Source organism: Leptonychotes weddellii, chromosome 11, assembly GCF_054177405.1.
Source record: "Leptonychotes weddellii isolate Sample4059 chromosome 11, ASM5417740v2, whole genome shotgun sequence".
NCBI classification, from domain to species: domain Eukaryota; kingdom Metazoa; phylum Chordata; class Mammalia; order Carnivora; family Phocidae; genus Leptonychotes; species Leptonychotes weddellii.
Genome location: NC_138379.1, coordinates 835,128 through 850,147, shown reverse-complemented (window position 1 = coordinate 850,147; position 15,020 = coordinate 835,128). Strand labels below are relative to the sequence as shown.

The 15,020-nt window shown below is 63.9% G+C and overlaps 1 protein-coding gene across 13 annotated transcripts in view; it reads right to left on the bottom strand.

Moving 5' to 3' along the window:
• Positions 1-15,020, bottom strand: part of BRSK2 (BR serine/threonine kinase 2) — a 59,110-nt gene that overhangs the window by 19,598 nt on the left and 24,492 nt on the right. For 12 of the 13 annotated variants that reach the window (XR_014138422.1, XR_004078227.2, XR_004078226.2 and 9 more), the window contains exons 2-4: positions 3,905-3,999; positions 2,496-2,581; positions 82-222 (exon numbers count right to left, since the gene is read on the bottom strand). Coding sequence is in view for 9 of the 13 variants with exons in the window: in XM_081797558.1 (XP_081653684.1) it covers positions 82-222; positions 2,496-2,581; positions 3,905-3,999 (322 nt within the window). In the remaining 4 variants the exon portion in view is untranslated. Of the gene's footprint in view, positions 1-81; positions 223-2,491; positions 2,582-3,904; positions 4,000-15,020 lie in introns of all 13 variants that reach the window. The other variant, XM_081797564.1, reaches the window with a different exon arrangement.

The window sequence follows — 15,020 nt, the reverse complement described above, 5'->3', positions numbered from 1 at the left end:
GGGGGGTGGGGGGCACCTGGTGAGGGATGGGGGCACCTGGTGGGGGGTGGGGGGCACCTGGTTGGGGGTGGGGGCACGCACCATATAGAGTGGCTGTGGCAAAAGTCTAGCGCAGAGATGATCTGCCGGAAGAACTTCCGGGCCTCTTTGGGGGTCAGCCTCCCCTTCTTGACAAGGTAGTCGAAGAGTTCCCCACCAGACACGTGTTCTAGCACCAGGTATCTGCGGGGGACAGGTGGGCATCGGGTGGCTGCACGGGGTCCAACCCGCCCGCCTTGGGGCCACCCAGCCACAGCAGCACTGGCCAGAGGCTGCAGGCCAGCACCCCATCCTGGCACCAACCTCTGCCTGTCCCAGCCTCCAGCACCCTCGGCATGAGGGCCCCACGCCCCCCACCTCCTGGCAGGCCTGCTTCCGGCACCACCATGGGGGGAGCCCTCTGCTGTGGGGAATCCAGGCACAGGGTCACCCCTGGCCCCCTGGCTGAGGGACGGCCGGGCCTCCAGGCGAAAGGGGCACTGTGGCTGTGGACACCCACGCAAGCTGGGGCTGTGACCATTCTAGGCCCTCCCCGGCTAGTCCAGCTTGGGCTCCCAGAGCAGGGGTCTGAATCAGACACTCAGGCCCTGAGGGAGCCCTGGCCAATAAGGCAGACCTCCAAACAGGGTGAGCAAGGGGTTGGAGCAGGGCAGGGCTGGGGGCACCCAGGGGTGGCCCTCACACTGGGTCTTGGAAGACAAAGGAAAAAGGTGGGCATGGCCCAGCAGGCAGGTCGTAACTGCCCCACTCGGCTCCCCAGGGCCTGGTGGTCTGGACTGGGGCAGGGGCTGGGGGCTGGGCCCCCGGGAGGATTCTGACAGGGTCCCGGGCTCCCTGGCTCTTTGGGCCAGTAGCCTCGAGGCCTGGCACTCCCCTCTGCCACCCCTCTGTGCCCTCGCCTCTGCTGCATCGGTCACTGGCAGGGGCCCAGGGACTGAGGGCCCTCTGGGCTATGGCACAGGGCTGTGGTGGGGGCAGGGCGGGATGGGGAGAGCTGGAGGGGCAGGGCATGCCATGTCTGGCCTGGTGACAGGGGCTACAGGGAGGGAGGGACCCCGAGGCCCCCGGGACATGTGCATATGGATGTCTGCAGGACCCCCAAGGAGTTCCTGGAGGAAGTCAAGGGTGTCTCCAGAGCTGGTCTTGCAGGAATGGAGGGGTCAGTGGGGGTGGGAGCACAGGGAGCCTGGAGATGCAGAGGGGGCACTAGGTGGGATTCAGGCAGGAGGGGCCCTCCTGGGGGTCCTGCCCTGCTCCCGAGTGGGAGGATCCAAGCACAGCACAGGCCAGGTTGACCTCGTCGGCAGAGGGCCCCTGGCTCCTCCCTCACCTGGGTGGCCTTGGGCTTGGGAGTCCTGGGGAGCGTGCGGGGCCCTGCAGGACCCAGCCTGGCCCCCCGATCACCCTCATGCTGGGCATGGTGTCCCTGTCATTGGGTCTTTGCCCAGGCTGTGCCCCCCGCTGGACTGCTATCTTACGACCCCCCCCCGACGGTGGCCTCCTTGGGGCCAAAGGCTCTGCCTGTCGTTTCCTCCCCCCCTCAACCAGGTCTCCCCCCCGCACCAGGTCTATCCTCAAGAGGATCTCAGCAGAAATGAGGCGTGATGGGTCTCCCGCATGTTGTGTGCCCCAAGCTCCTGGGACGCCCCTGACACTGCAAGGTGGGCCCCCCGGTGAGGCCGATGGTGGGGGGCCATGCAGGTGTTGTCTCGGGGGCAGACTTCCTTAGGCTCGCAGTGTCAGGGGCCTGCCACCCAGCACCCCCACACCTGTGCTGACTGGGCGGCTCCCGTCACCCTAACCCTCAAACACGTGGGTCCCGGCTGGCGCATCGGGAATGCCAGGGCGTTGAGGAAACAGGCCCAAAGAGTGAGTCACGTGTAGGAGGGACCGCGGTTTGCACCCAGGGCCCGTCCTCCAACCGTGTGCCCGAGCCCTCCTGCTCCCCCGGGCAGCCCTGGGTGGCCGGCTTCGTGCCCCAACCTCCACTGCCCACAACTGTGTTGGTGGGCTGTGGCCGGCCACCTGGGCCAGCCAGTTCCGTCCAGCAGGCACCCAGGCCTCTTCGGGGCTGGGGCTTGGAGTCGAGCCCTCGAGGGTCCCCCGGGCCAGCCCCTTGCTCACATTTCCTCACTCAACGCCAACGTGCCCAAGGACAGTGCTGCTGGGGCCCCTCCTGAGGCCTGGGCATCACAGGCCGGGCCTCCTACAGTCACACAAGCAGGAGTGACAGGGATGGACGCCCCCCCTGCAGTGACCTTGGGGGGGACCACCACCCACAGCCCAGGTGAGCTCAGGGAGGCCATACAGTTGGTGACTCGGCCGTGGTCTGGGCCGGGAGCGCTGACCGTGGAAGCCTCCTGAGAGCTCCCTCCTCACCAGGGCCCCCTGCCCGGGGGGCTGCCTGTGCCCTCCCCAAGGCCCCACCCCGGCTCTCCAGACCCGGCAATACCTACAAATATTTTTTGTTTTCATAAACATCGTGCAGCTTTAGAACGTGAGGGTGTTCGATGAGCTTCAGGATGGCGATCTCCCGCTCCACCTGCATGCGAAGAAGAGGTCCATCTGGGGGCAGGCTCACTGCCCTGCTCCCTGCATCCACCACCCCATCACCTCTTACCCACAGCCCTGGGGCTGGGCGGTGGGGGACACCGATGCCATGCTGCCCTGCCCTCCAGGGGTCTCTGGCTGGTGGGGAGACAGAGAGATCGAGTGGCCCGTGCCCGCCTGGATGCCTCGGCTGGGTCATGGGGGCAGCAGGAGGCTCGGAGGAGGGCCAGCCTAGTGATGGGGTCTGCACCCCTGTGGACTGGCCCATCCCATCCCAGGGGCATCACACAAGGGGGCTGCCTCCCAGCCCCTCCACCCCGGCCCTGCCAGGCCTTCAGGGGGGTGGGCCCCAGTTAGATCCTCAGGCCCCTGCCACTGAGCTCTCTGTCTCTGCTCGGAGAGCTTATGGGCAGCTAGAACTTAGTGTCCCCAACTGAACATGTGAGACCCAGGTGCTGTCCAAAGGAAGGTCAGGGTCTGCCCGCTCCCATCCAAGCAAGCATCACCTTCCCTTAAAACTGCCCCATCTGTGGTCTCTGGGGTTCCCCAGTGGGGCCCACACAAGTCACTCCCTGCCCTCTGGCGAGGTCCTCTTCCCCATCAGCAGCTCCCCCATCACCCTCCACCCCTCAGGCAGCCCATCACTGCCCTCCTCGTGTGCTGGCCCCACGTACCCCCTCGGGAGATGGCTGGGAGAGTGTGTGCGGCACAGTCCCCAGGGCAGGGGCAGGCGTGGTGGAAGGGACCCCCCAGCATGCCACCTGCCTGCGAAGGTCTGAGTGCCCCACACCCACGGGTGAGCAGACAGATAGATGGGGGAGCCCGAGGCCTGAGCAACCCCTTCCCACTGAGTGTCCAGTCCCAAAGGGGGCCCAGACTCCACCACACGAGGGGCTCCCAGTACTGGGGCGGGAGGAGGGCGGGAAGCAGGAGGGGTGGTGTGGTCCCGTCCCGGGAAGTGTCATGTCCTCTTTCCCTCTCTGAGGCAGGGGCCTCCTCCTGAATCTAACTGGGGAAATTGAGGCCCCACTGGCTACCCCAGCAGGTTGGCACAGGGCCCAGACGGTGCCCCGGGATGCGGCCTGTCCCTCCCAGGTTCCTGGCTGAGGCCAGGAGAAAGGGCAGGCTGGGCCGGTAGGCGGCAGCCAGCACGGAGGGTGCTGGTCATGGTCAAAGGACAGCAGCGCAGGGAGCCCGCTCTGTGGCTGGAGCCGCCCACCTGTGCTCCAGCAGGACCAAGCGAGTGGGACCCACCTGGGCTGGCTTCTCTGCAGCCCCCGGGGTTCTCACCACAGGCCCCCCACACTGAGCTCACCTTCATCAGCACAGACTCGCTGAGCTTCTCCCGGTTGACAATTTTAATAGCCACCTTCTGGCACGTGACACAGTGAATCCCCAGCTTCACAAGGCCTGCAGGGTAGAGAAGCCCCCTGAGACCCCATCCAGGGCTCCAACCAGCAGGGGCCTACCTGCTCCCCCTCAAGGCCCCTCACTCAGGGCCTGGGCCCTGCCCCCACCCCTCTCCGCCCAGTGCGCCTCAAGTGGGACTCCCACAGCCACTGTCCGCCGTCCCACGCTCCTTGGTCACTGCCCAGAAGAGCTCCATCTTGGAGTATCCCTGCCCCACACCACATCCTCTGCCCACGGGACCAGCGCTCTGACCTCCTTGAGACCCTCCCCTTGCTCTCGAGGCCATGACCCCCAGAGTCCCCCCACTCCAGGCCTTCAGCCACTGCCCAGCAGGAAAGCCAGGGTATCTCAGACTCGGGGCCACCCCCTGCCTGGACCCTTAGGGACCCCTGCCTCCGGGATGCTCAGCCTCTGCCACCCGACCCACCAACTTCCTTTCAGCCTGCAGATCTCTGGGCAGAGATGTCCAGACAGTGTCCGGCTCGCTGCTGTCTCCAGGACAGTACAGTGGGCCCAAGGCCACTCCCTGGACAGCACCACCCCAGCCTGTCACCCCCCCCGCCCCGCCCCCCACCCCTGGACCCCCCCAGGACAGAACACTAATTCAGTCTTCCTCACGGCCCCGCTTCTAGGACCTGAGCCCCAGCACACGTCTGTGGTCCTGGTCGCCGCCCCCTTGTCGTGTGGCCACAGCCAGGCCTCCGCCTCTCCTCCCTCCCCTCCCTGGCTGGGACAGGCCTCCGGGGCCACCAGCACCCTCCAGACCTCTGGCTGGACCGCTCTGTGGGCTCAGGCCCAGGACACCCCACCTCTCCATCCCTGAGCCTAGGCCCCCAACCCCGACATTCCCCAAGGTGACTTCATTCCCAGGTGGGCACGTGAAGGCGATCATGATGGCTGAACCCACCTCCTGCACTTGGGGGCACAGGGGGCCGGGGGACCCCATTCACCGTGGCATCGCAGCCCGACCCTGGGATGCCCTTTCTGTGAACACTGAGGGGCACCGGCACTGTGTCATCAGATTTGATCAAAGTCGGGACCCCGACTGCACACCCACCCCATGGTTCTGGGGTGACCCGGCCCCCTAGTTGTTGCTGCTTTAACCGTGACCTTGAGCTCCTTGTCATGCTCACCAGCTGCTTGGGTTCACCTGGGTTTGGGGGGATTCTTACCAACTTGCACGAGCCCCTCGATTTTTATGGGAAATGAATCCCTGTCACATGCATAAAAAACACCTTCCCTTAACGGACCGCACGTCCGTAACTTTACGTGGCCTCTGTGTCCTTCCGTGGAGCACGGTCACGGCTGTCCTTCTCAGCACGGCTTCTTGCCCTCCCCCGGTGTTGGGCTGGATGGGCCTGCAGGCTAGCCTCTCCGTGGGCACAGGGAGCTTGGCTGAGGGAGGATGCTGTACTTGCCCAGAGGCAGGAGCAGCGGCAGGTGGGGGACCTGGGCCTTTGTGGGCGATGCCCAAGGGCCAGGAGCTCATGTGCACACTCAGGGAAGGACAGATGGGCTCCTGGGCTCCAGCAGGGTATGCCCGCAGAGCCCCCCCCGGCCCAGCTCCCACCCCAAGGAGGCCTGCAGACCCCTGGAGCCTCTTGCCGGCTGCCTTTGATCTGGCCTGAGTCCTGTGATTCAAGGTCAGCAGGAAGAGCACAGAGCACACAGCAGGAGGGTGCTGTTGGCGTCCATCTGTAATTCAGGCTGGAAGCCCAGGGACTCAGTGCCCCCAGGATGGGACCGGCCCTGCCACCAGCCCTGCCATCTAGACAGCAGGCGCCAGCCAGAGTTAGAAGCAAAACGTGTGCCTGGCAAGTCCCCAGAACAAGGCTGACAGGGCAGGGTAGCCGGGGAAATGGGCAGCAAAAGCTGCTACCCCACGGGGGATGAGCTCCTCCAAGTCCAGAAGGCCCAGGTCAGACACCGGACGAGGCGGCCGGACACCTCCCCAGAGGAGACAGCTACAGGCCAGAAACGGCTGGAACAGGAGCCCGAGAGACCCCCAGGGCAGAGCGCCATCGCTGTGCATTCCCAAACACAGGTGGGCACAGCCCTGGGCCAGCTCTGAGGGCCAGGCCCTGCAGCAAACAACGAGAGGGACAGGAAGGAGCTCAGGCACCGGGGTACCGAGCAGACGGGCCGGCGTGCCCGGGCCGACGGGCAGGAGGACGCGCCCACGCGCAGGCCTCACACAGCCGTGCACACGTGGCCTCGGGAGGCAGGAATCGCAGACACGTGAGGGGAAACGTCACCCTGCTTCCAGAAAAGGGAAACAAATGGGTGTCCGAGTGACAGGGAGCCCGACAGCCACGCCGGCCCCTCTTCCAGAGGCCCAAAACCGTGCCGCCGCCCAGGGCTTTGCCAGGCTGTGTGCCCTGAGGGAACGCCGTGGCTGCCTCACCAGCTGCTGCACGGCTGCCCAGCGGACAAGGTGTACCAACAGGCCCCACGCCACGGGCCTGCCCCTGCCCCTCCGAGCTGCTCGCGGGCCTGGCCCCCAGGAGCCTCCCGCTGAGCCCAGGTGAGGCCGGCCAGGACGCAGGGCCAGGGGCAGGGGGGCTGCCCTGGAACCTGGCAGCCTGGAACCCTGGCAGCTCCCTCCCTGCCTTCATCTTCCTCCACTTGCTACCTCTGCCAAGGAAGTCTTCAGCCCTGCAGACTTCTACACACCCCTCAAAACCCAGTGTAGAGGTGCCCCTCCTTAGTGAAGCTTCCTGCCACCCTGGGCAGTGACTCAGCCCTGGATGTGCTGGCCTCCCACAGCCCTGGGGTCCTCTGGGGTGGGGTGTTTGGGTTCCTAGCAGTCCTGCCACTTCCCTGGAGGCAGGGAGTGGGCCATGTGCCCTCGGGAGCCCCCACTAAGCAGGCTCGAGATGGTGGGAGGACAGTGTCTGCTGGGGAAGCCCACAATCACCCTAATTACCCAGCCGCTGCAACAGCTCAGGCTTATCTCCGAACTGTGACACATTCCCATCTCTACAGCAAACACACATGCGTACCAACGCAGGGCAAGCGTCCTGTCACCGATGACTGCCAAGCCCAGGCGGTGGGCGCAGGAGGGCTGGACCGCCTGAGTCCACTCTGCAGGAAGGCTCCGGGCATCCAGGAGCCCCACAGGGAAGGCGTAGGGGAAAGGCCAAGGAAGAGCCCAGGTCTCCCAGGGCTATCCCACCCAGCAGGTCCTCACTGCACCCCAGACTTGGGCACAAACACGCATGTGCTTTAATGAGCGTGCCCACCCCCTGGGACCCCAAGCCTGGCCAGGAAAGTCAGGGGGACCTATGGACTGCCGTCCTGAGCGCCCCCTGCCCCTCCACTCAGCTATTACTGCCCAAGGGACCCAGAGGGGGCCAGAGAGCCAGGGGGCAGGGGCTGCGGGCGGACTGGTGCTCTCTAGGGTGGGCTCGGGAGCACTCTGCAGGCAGTGCCCACTCCTCCTGCCCCGTGGCTCCGACCGGCCCTCGCGCCCACTGCACAGTCTGGAAGGAGGGAGGAGGCTGGCCCTGTGTATGCTGGGCCCCACGTGGCTCTGAGGGGCGCAGGACAGCCCCAGAGCAGTGAGGAGCAGGGTGCTGCAGGGCCAGGGGTCAGTCCTGAGCGGATGCCTCCTGGGGGTCATCCTTGACCTCGCTCTTCTTCTTGGTCGTGGTCCTTCACGAGCGCCCTGAGCCCTGGGAGCCCCCAGAGAAGGCCCCGGACTCCCACCGCCCAGAGGCTACCCTTTGGTCTGGGCGGGGGTCTAGCAGCAGGTGACACTGTTGCATCAGGGACAGCCACCTTCTCTGCATGTCCACCATGTGCCGGGTGCGGAGGGCCCTCTGCAGAGAGGAGCGCAGAGCCTGAGAGGTGAATGACCAGCCACGCCTGCCCCCACCGCACTGCCAACTGGCCGTGGACCAGGGCCACGTGAATGCCACAGCCTCTGCAAGCACCTGGGAACACCACCGGCCCTGCAGAGTCCTGCGAAATGATGCACACAGGGCACACGCAGCTCCTGCCCGGGGTGAGGGGGGGAGCAAAGGGAGAAATGATTGTTTCTGCCGTTTCTCATCCAAATCACCAAATACCTGCCTCGGTGGAGACCTGGCCCCTCCCCATTGCTGACTCAGTTACTCTCCAGACTCGCCTGGCCCTCGACCCTGCACCCTGCCCCCCTCCAGCCCTGGCCGCGGTCCTGCCCTCGGGGGAGGCAGCTCTCCTGAGCCCAGAAGGTCCTCCTGCGGCTCCCTCCCCACCTGGCAGCCAGCAGTCCCCCCGCCCCCCCAGAAGAGGCTGAGAATTCAGGGAAAGGGTGGGAGTCAGCTGTCTGACCGCAAAGCCCGTGAGAGGAGTGGATGTGGGACGTGGGGCAGGAGTGGGTAGCAGGCTCACGGGTGGCGAGCGGTGGTCCAGACGCAGCCGAGTCCCCCTGGGGAGGACGGAGGCTCTCCGGAGAGGAACCTGGCCACAGAAAAGGGCGGCCACTGTCCGCGGTGCTGACCAAGCCGGCACCTGCTCACAGGGCCCCCTGCCTGTGTGCTCACACCCGCGACTGGTGATGGCTCTGTGTCAGCTGGTCCTTGCACGTGGGGACCAGGGACAGCAGTGCCCACTGCAGGTTCTGGGGAGGGAGACTCACGATGCGGGGGCGGCGGACACTTCTGCTGAGCCAGGGTGGAGGTGCAGGGCAGCGCGGGGCTCCATCCGTGTCTCGGGAGAAACCAGTGTCCAGCCGCTAGTGCTCACGGGGCCACCCGAGGGTCCCTAACAGCTGGGGTGGGAGGCTGCCCCTCCTCCATCACGAGCCACTGCACCTCTGGCTCGGGGCCCAGGGCCGCAAGCATAGCCAAGGGGCACCCATTCTCCACCTCCTCAGCCGGCCTCACTGTGGGGCCCCACTCGTGGGCACGAGAGGGAGCAGTCTCCGGGGCGGGGCACAGCGGACACGCCTGTCTTGCCGGGTAGACGGCCCTGTCACCCCTCCTGCTTGGGCTCTCCTGGAAGGAGTGGGGAGGTGGCAGCACACTGGTTGTTGGGAAAATGAGTCAGCAGGGCTGGCGGCCCTGAGCCAGCCCCACCTCCCCGGGCTGGGCTGCCCACAGCAGCCTGGGCAGCGGGAGAAGCCTGAGAGGGCGGGCAGGGGCAGAGGCACACAGGCCTGAGGGTGGGGAGGACTGGAGCCCCCCCAGCCGTAGCATCAGCACCCAGTATCCTCATGGGAGTGGCCTGGATCCATGCTCAGAGCCCACACACTGCCCTTGACCGTCTCTGGGGGCTGAGCTTCCCAGGCTCTGCTCTCAAGGGCCAGCTCGGCAGCCGTACTGAGGGAAGGCCCAGATGCTGCAGGGAGTCCGGCCCTGGCCACTGTCCCCACATGGACAACTACCCCATGCCGAGGCCAGGACCCACACACCTGGATCTGGAGGCAGAACCAAATGGGCAGGGGCCAGGCATGGCGTTCCCCACAGGCCAAAGGCCCCCGATGGGAGCTTGATGCAGCCAGACAAGCCCGGGGCGGGCAGCCAGAGCCGTGGTGGGCCACCCAACCTGCTGGCCCAGGAGGGCCAGCTGAGCGCTGAGCTGAGCCCAGACGAGAGCGGGTTTGGGGGGGCTGTAGAGGCCCCGCCCCCAGCTCCTGGGAGAAGCTCATGGGCAGAGGCAAAGAGCACAGGCCGCAGGCGCAGGAGGGTGGCTGTCTGCCGTGCTCCCAGCTGCACCTGGCCCTGCAGCCTCTGCCGGCCACCCTGTCACCCTGGCTCTCCAGGCTGCAGCAGCCTCCGGGAGGACCCCTAGGGACCCCACTTCCTAGAAGCCAGCGTCCTGGCCACACGGCCCCTCCTGTTCTGCACCACGCTGGCCTACGAGCTGCAGACTCCGTCACCTGGGCTTGTGCTAAGGCTAAGGCCCTAGGGCAGGGTGGGCTCTGGGGGGTGGTCAGGCCTGGATGTGGCCGCCTGCTCCAGCCAGACCACTGGCCGGAAAGGAGGCTCCTAAGGATCCTCCACTTGAACCTTGATCCTCACACCAGCCCACTTCCTTTCTCAGAAGAGGAAACTCATAGGGTGCCTCCCTCCAGGGCTGTGCCTGGTGCAGGCGGGGCAGTGGTGAGAGCCTCTTATGGAGGAAGCAGAACCCTCCCTCCCGCAAATCCTGTCCTTAAACCCCCAGAGTCCTGCTGGGGTCGAGAGGCCGGGGAGGGGCATGTGTGGCAGAACAGTTTGCCGAGTGCATGATAGGGGAGAAGCTGACCCCAGGGCCCATTCTCCTGTCACTGCCCACGGGGTCAGGGTGAAACCTGCCAGTGCCTGAGCCTGGGGACAGCGCTTCCCCAGCTGGTGCAAGCACATGTCCCACCCCCGGCACCCACTCACAACCGGCTTAGGAAGTCAGCAGGGTGCTGGGCAAAGACATGGGCTGAAGCCCAAAGACGCTAAAGGGAATGAGTCCAGGTTCCCAGCACCACCCCCCAAAGATGGGGGCAGGGTCCTTTCAGCACCCTGGACAGGGGATCAGTGTAACTTGGGGTCCAAGGACAGCAGCTGACTTGCTCTGGGCTACACAGCTGGGGTGACACCAGAGCCAGGGTGCTCTGGGGAGCCGGTTGTCAGCGCTCCCCGGGCACCTCCTCCAGCCACACCCCTGCTCTTTCCTGAGCCTGGAGCCAAAGCCTGCCTGCACCACATTCTGGGGGTCGTGGCACAATGGTAACCTCTAAACCCAGGATACCAGCAGAGCACAAAGCTCTCTGGACTACCCTTCTGGCATCATCTCAGGAGGCCCTGCCCCAGATCTCTGGCACAGGGTGCAGGTAGGGCCAAGGGGCCAGCCCTCGGCGGCTAGAGCACCTCCTTCCAAAGGGTGGGGAGGTGCAGGAGCCCCCACCCACCCTGGAAGAGCACCCGGCTTGCGGCAACCTTTAGCTAGGGAGAGTCAAGGAGGCCAGGACCTGCTAGGGGCTCACAGTGCGCTCACAAACCCCCCCAGGTGTGGGGTGGGATGGGGATGGAGCCTGGCAGAGGAATGGCTGCCTGCTCTCCAGGCTCCAGAGGTTCTGAGCCCCATGCTCAGGGAGAATGTAAGGTCCCTCTGGCCTCCAGTGGGATGACATCAGTGCCCAGGCCCCACGAGAAGCCCCCAGCCTGGAAGCCCCACCGGGTCTGGGGTGGCCTCTCTTCACAGCAGGTGGGGGGGGGGGACTCCCAAGGAGGCTGTGCTGGGAGACAGTCCACACCAGGCACGTGTGGTGGCCATGCTGAGGCCTAGCCCCTCCACCCCAGCTGCCTCCCACCCCGCGACAGGGGACGGGCCCTCTCCAGCTGCTTGACTCCCACTCCCACCAGCCTCACCCTCCTGGGGAGTGAGGGGCTTGTGGTCAGGCTGGGGAAGTTCAGGGACAGAAGGCCCAGACTTAGGCCCCTCCCTGGTGTCCACTCCCCTGAATAAAGGGCCACACGCCCCACCCTCCTGCTGCCAGTTCCCCCGCACCCTGACAGGGCGCCAGACGCCAGACCTGAGCCCAGGAAGAGGGTTTGGGGCCCCCCACCCCAAGCCCTCAGCATCGCCCTCTCCTCTCTCCCAGGGCTGGTCCAGGGCCTCCTACGCTCACGTCTGCCTTTCAAGGCCACTCCTCCGCAGGCAGAAGGCGGAAGCCCCTGCGGGGTAGGAGCACTGCATTGGGTTTAGTTCCCAGGTTTCAGGAGCACCCCTGCCCGCTCAGCTGCCCTAGGTTCCAGCCTGGGGGTGCCTGGACCCAGCGGACTCACTTCAAATGCACCTCCTTGGCAAACGTGCAGGGGCGCCTTGCACTTGCAGACCAGGAGGGCGGCCCCTTTGAAGTTGCCCAGACATCAAAGCGCCCTCGTTCCCCATTCCCGGTAGCCCTGTCTGGGCCTGCATTCTTCCTGTGCCCCTACCGGACCTCCGTTCCCGCCTGCAGGCCCCCTGCCCCAGCTCTGGGGAGTGGGGGGTGCTGGGCTGGCGCCCTGGTTCTCTCAGCCTCCTCCTGGGGCTCCGAGCTCCCCAAAACCCTTTCTCCTCCTCTATTTGGGGGGGTGGGGATGTCCGGATCCTGTGCCCCACCCCCAACCTGTGCAGTGCTGCATCCACCCGCATCCACCCGCATCCATCTGCCCGGCACGCCCACGCTTCTGGGCCCCGTGGAGGCCCTGCAGGCCGCAGCTCCCAGCAACACCCCCACACCCCCCCATCACGTGGCCAGCTCCTGGTTCGCACCCACGCACGTTCCTCCCAGGTTGGGAAGGAGGCCCCGATGGGGGGACCCAGAGGGGGACAGGGGACGGGGGGTGGGGAGGGAACCCGGCCCCAGCAGGCTCAGTCTCAATATAGATTCCGATGTTTCCTTCGCCCACCAGGCGCCAGGGGGGAGGCGGTGGCGCGCGTCTCTTGGGAGACAACTGTTAACGCTCTGAAAAGGAACCTCTCAAATTAAATTAATTAAGCCCTGAAATATTTCACACCCGCTGCAGCCGCTGGGCTGCCTCTGCCAAGCTCCCCGCCCTCCCCACCCACAGCACCCAAACATGACGTAGGGGACTGCCACCCCCTCTGTACGATGGACCGGAACCCCTCCTCCTGCTGCCCTTGACCCAAGGGAGGAAAGGGGGGGCGGAGAGGCCAGCTCTCTACCCACCCCCATGCACGTCTTCCTGCCTCCCCCATTCCAGAGCTCCTCGTGTAACAGTGGGGCTCTTCTGCTGCCCAAAAGCCCTTTGCAGGTGGAGCTCGTCACGTGTGCAGTAAGCAAGGATGGCTGTGGTCCAGGACCAGCTTTGAAGCCTCGTTCCCTCTCCCCTCCTGGGGTGGGGGCTTCGGTAGCCCCTTCAGCCTTGGGGGTGTCCTAACACCCTTTCCTGCCTGGGGTAAAGATGGAATGAGGACCCCCCCACACACACATGGCTGCAGTCCTAAGCATTCTATCCTTGATCCCTGCCCCTCCCAGAGGCAGTCTGGGACTGCCCCCGTGAAGGGGCCCAACTGTGTGCATAACCAGGGGGTCAGCATAGCCAGGGGTGTCAGCGGTGGGGCCAGTCAAGCCAGGCACCCTCTCTCCAAAGCCCAAAGTCAGCCTTCAGAGGCTTCACATGTTTTCAGGCCCAGAGCCAGTTGAAAATCCAGAAGACAATTCCATATGCCCCCTCCTCCAAAAAAGCTCTCTCTTGGTTCTTCACCCAACTGGAAGATGCTGATAGGGACCACCCACTGGAGCCCCAGGGTTAAGAACTTGCTTGCCAGGACCCAGTTGGAGGGCTGAGGGAGAGGTCACGGCCCTCCTGGGAACACAGACCCTCCTCCCCCATGAGACACTCAGGACAGCCTCCCAGGCTCAAAGCTGAGAAGGGTCGAGATGCTGGGTACCTTCTGGAGCCTGAAGGCAGTGACAGAGGGAGTCCCTACCCCCACTCAGAGGCTAACACGTGTTTAGGAAGTACCAGAGGCATTTCCTAAGCAGACCACAATACGGTACCATTCAAAAGGTGTCTCCACTGGGGACATATGACAAACGAGAGAAGGAAGCTGAGGGAGGAAGATGGGCCCCAAGAGGACTTTGCTGGCCCAGGTGTTGGAAGAGGAGGCAGAGCTGGGTGGAGTTCTGGGGAAAAAGGGGGGCAGGGACAGATGCTTGGGGTGGGGGGACTTTGGGAAGAGGTCCAGACTGTGGGCAGGTGCCTGGAGAAGCTGCCAGAACCCTGCCTGCCAGAGAGACCCCAGGTCCCTTGTGCTTGTCTCCTGTCAACGCCACCCTCTGGATTAAAAAATGGTGGTGGAAAGGAGATCTCGAAACATTCCGGAAACAGAAGGCAGGGGGCAGGTGATGAGGGACAGGACAAGGACTGGGCTTCCCAGTCTCCAGAGGACCCAAGAGAAGCTCCAGGTGTCAGCGTCAGCCAGGGAGCACAGGGCAGGCCTGAGGGTAGGGCTGCAAAGACAGATGTGACACTTACTGAGGGTGCAGATGTGGGGACAATCTAGGTTGGCATCCCCCTCTCCATGCCCAGAATGGGACACAGACTGGGACAAAATCCAATATTTTAGGGGCCAGGAGGCTGCTCTGACCAAGTCTTCCTAATTCTGACAGGCCTAATGCCCAGTCCCCGCCCATAAGCATGCCCCCACCAGACTGACCACACTCTGAGCTGTGAGCAGGAGTCCCCTCCCAGAGAGACTCAGGCAAGAAAATATTCTTACTTCTCACACAAGGAGCCACACCACCCACTCAGGCCCCCTCGCGTGGGTAAACAGCCAACTACATGTTTCCAGAGAGAGTCCAAACAGAAACAGAACTGACCCAGGAGAAACAGCTGTTTAGAAAGGCTTTTACTGATTATTGCATTGACTCACTCAGATTTAATAAGTTGCTACATCTATAAAACAAGAAATCTATGGAAAGGATGAGAAAACAAGAAAGAGCTCTAGGAAAGCAAAGACAGTAATTGCTGGAAAAAGAAGCGGGTGAAAGAAGGACCAAACCATGGAAAAATGCCAACGAGGCTGAGAACAGAGACAAGAAGAAAAGATGAACCAGGAGGCACTGATAACCCAGGAAGGTGATATCTGATTAAAGGAAGGAGCTGAGAGTGGACAGCAGATGTTCCCGAGACCCAAGACCCAGTGGGCGTGGACACGTCACAGTGAAAGGCCCCACAGCCTGCCCGGCCATGGAATGCAAGCAGACCCACATGCACGCACAGCCTCGACAGTGAGATCCCAGGAGTTTGTTTCATTGCTTCACTCACTCATTCACTCATCGAGGATGCATGGGGCTTCTCCTGGTGACAGGCATTCAAAACAACAGAGAAAAAGAGAAGAAATGTCCACACTGTGGGGTTCACACCCTCAATATACTTAGCTAGAGCTGAACATAAACTCACTGAAGTGACCGCTCAGTCCTGACCCAGCTTAAGTCCTGCCCAGATCAAAGTGACCAGCCCCACCCTAAATGCCTGAGAGGGAAGGTTGAGCCCATTCTGGAAAAACCAAAAACCTTCCCTACTGCAGTCGAACTGTCTTTTTATTTATTT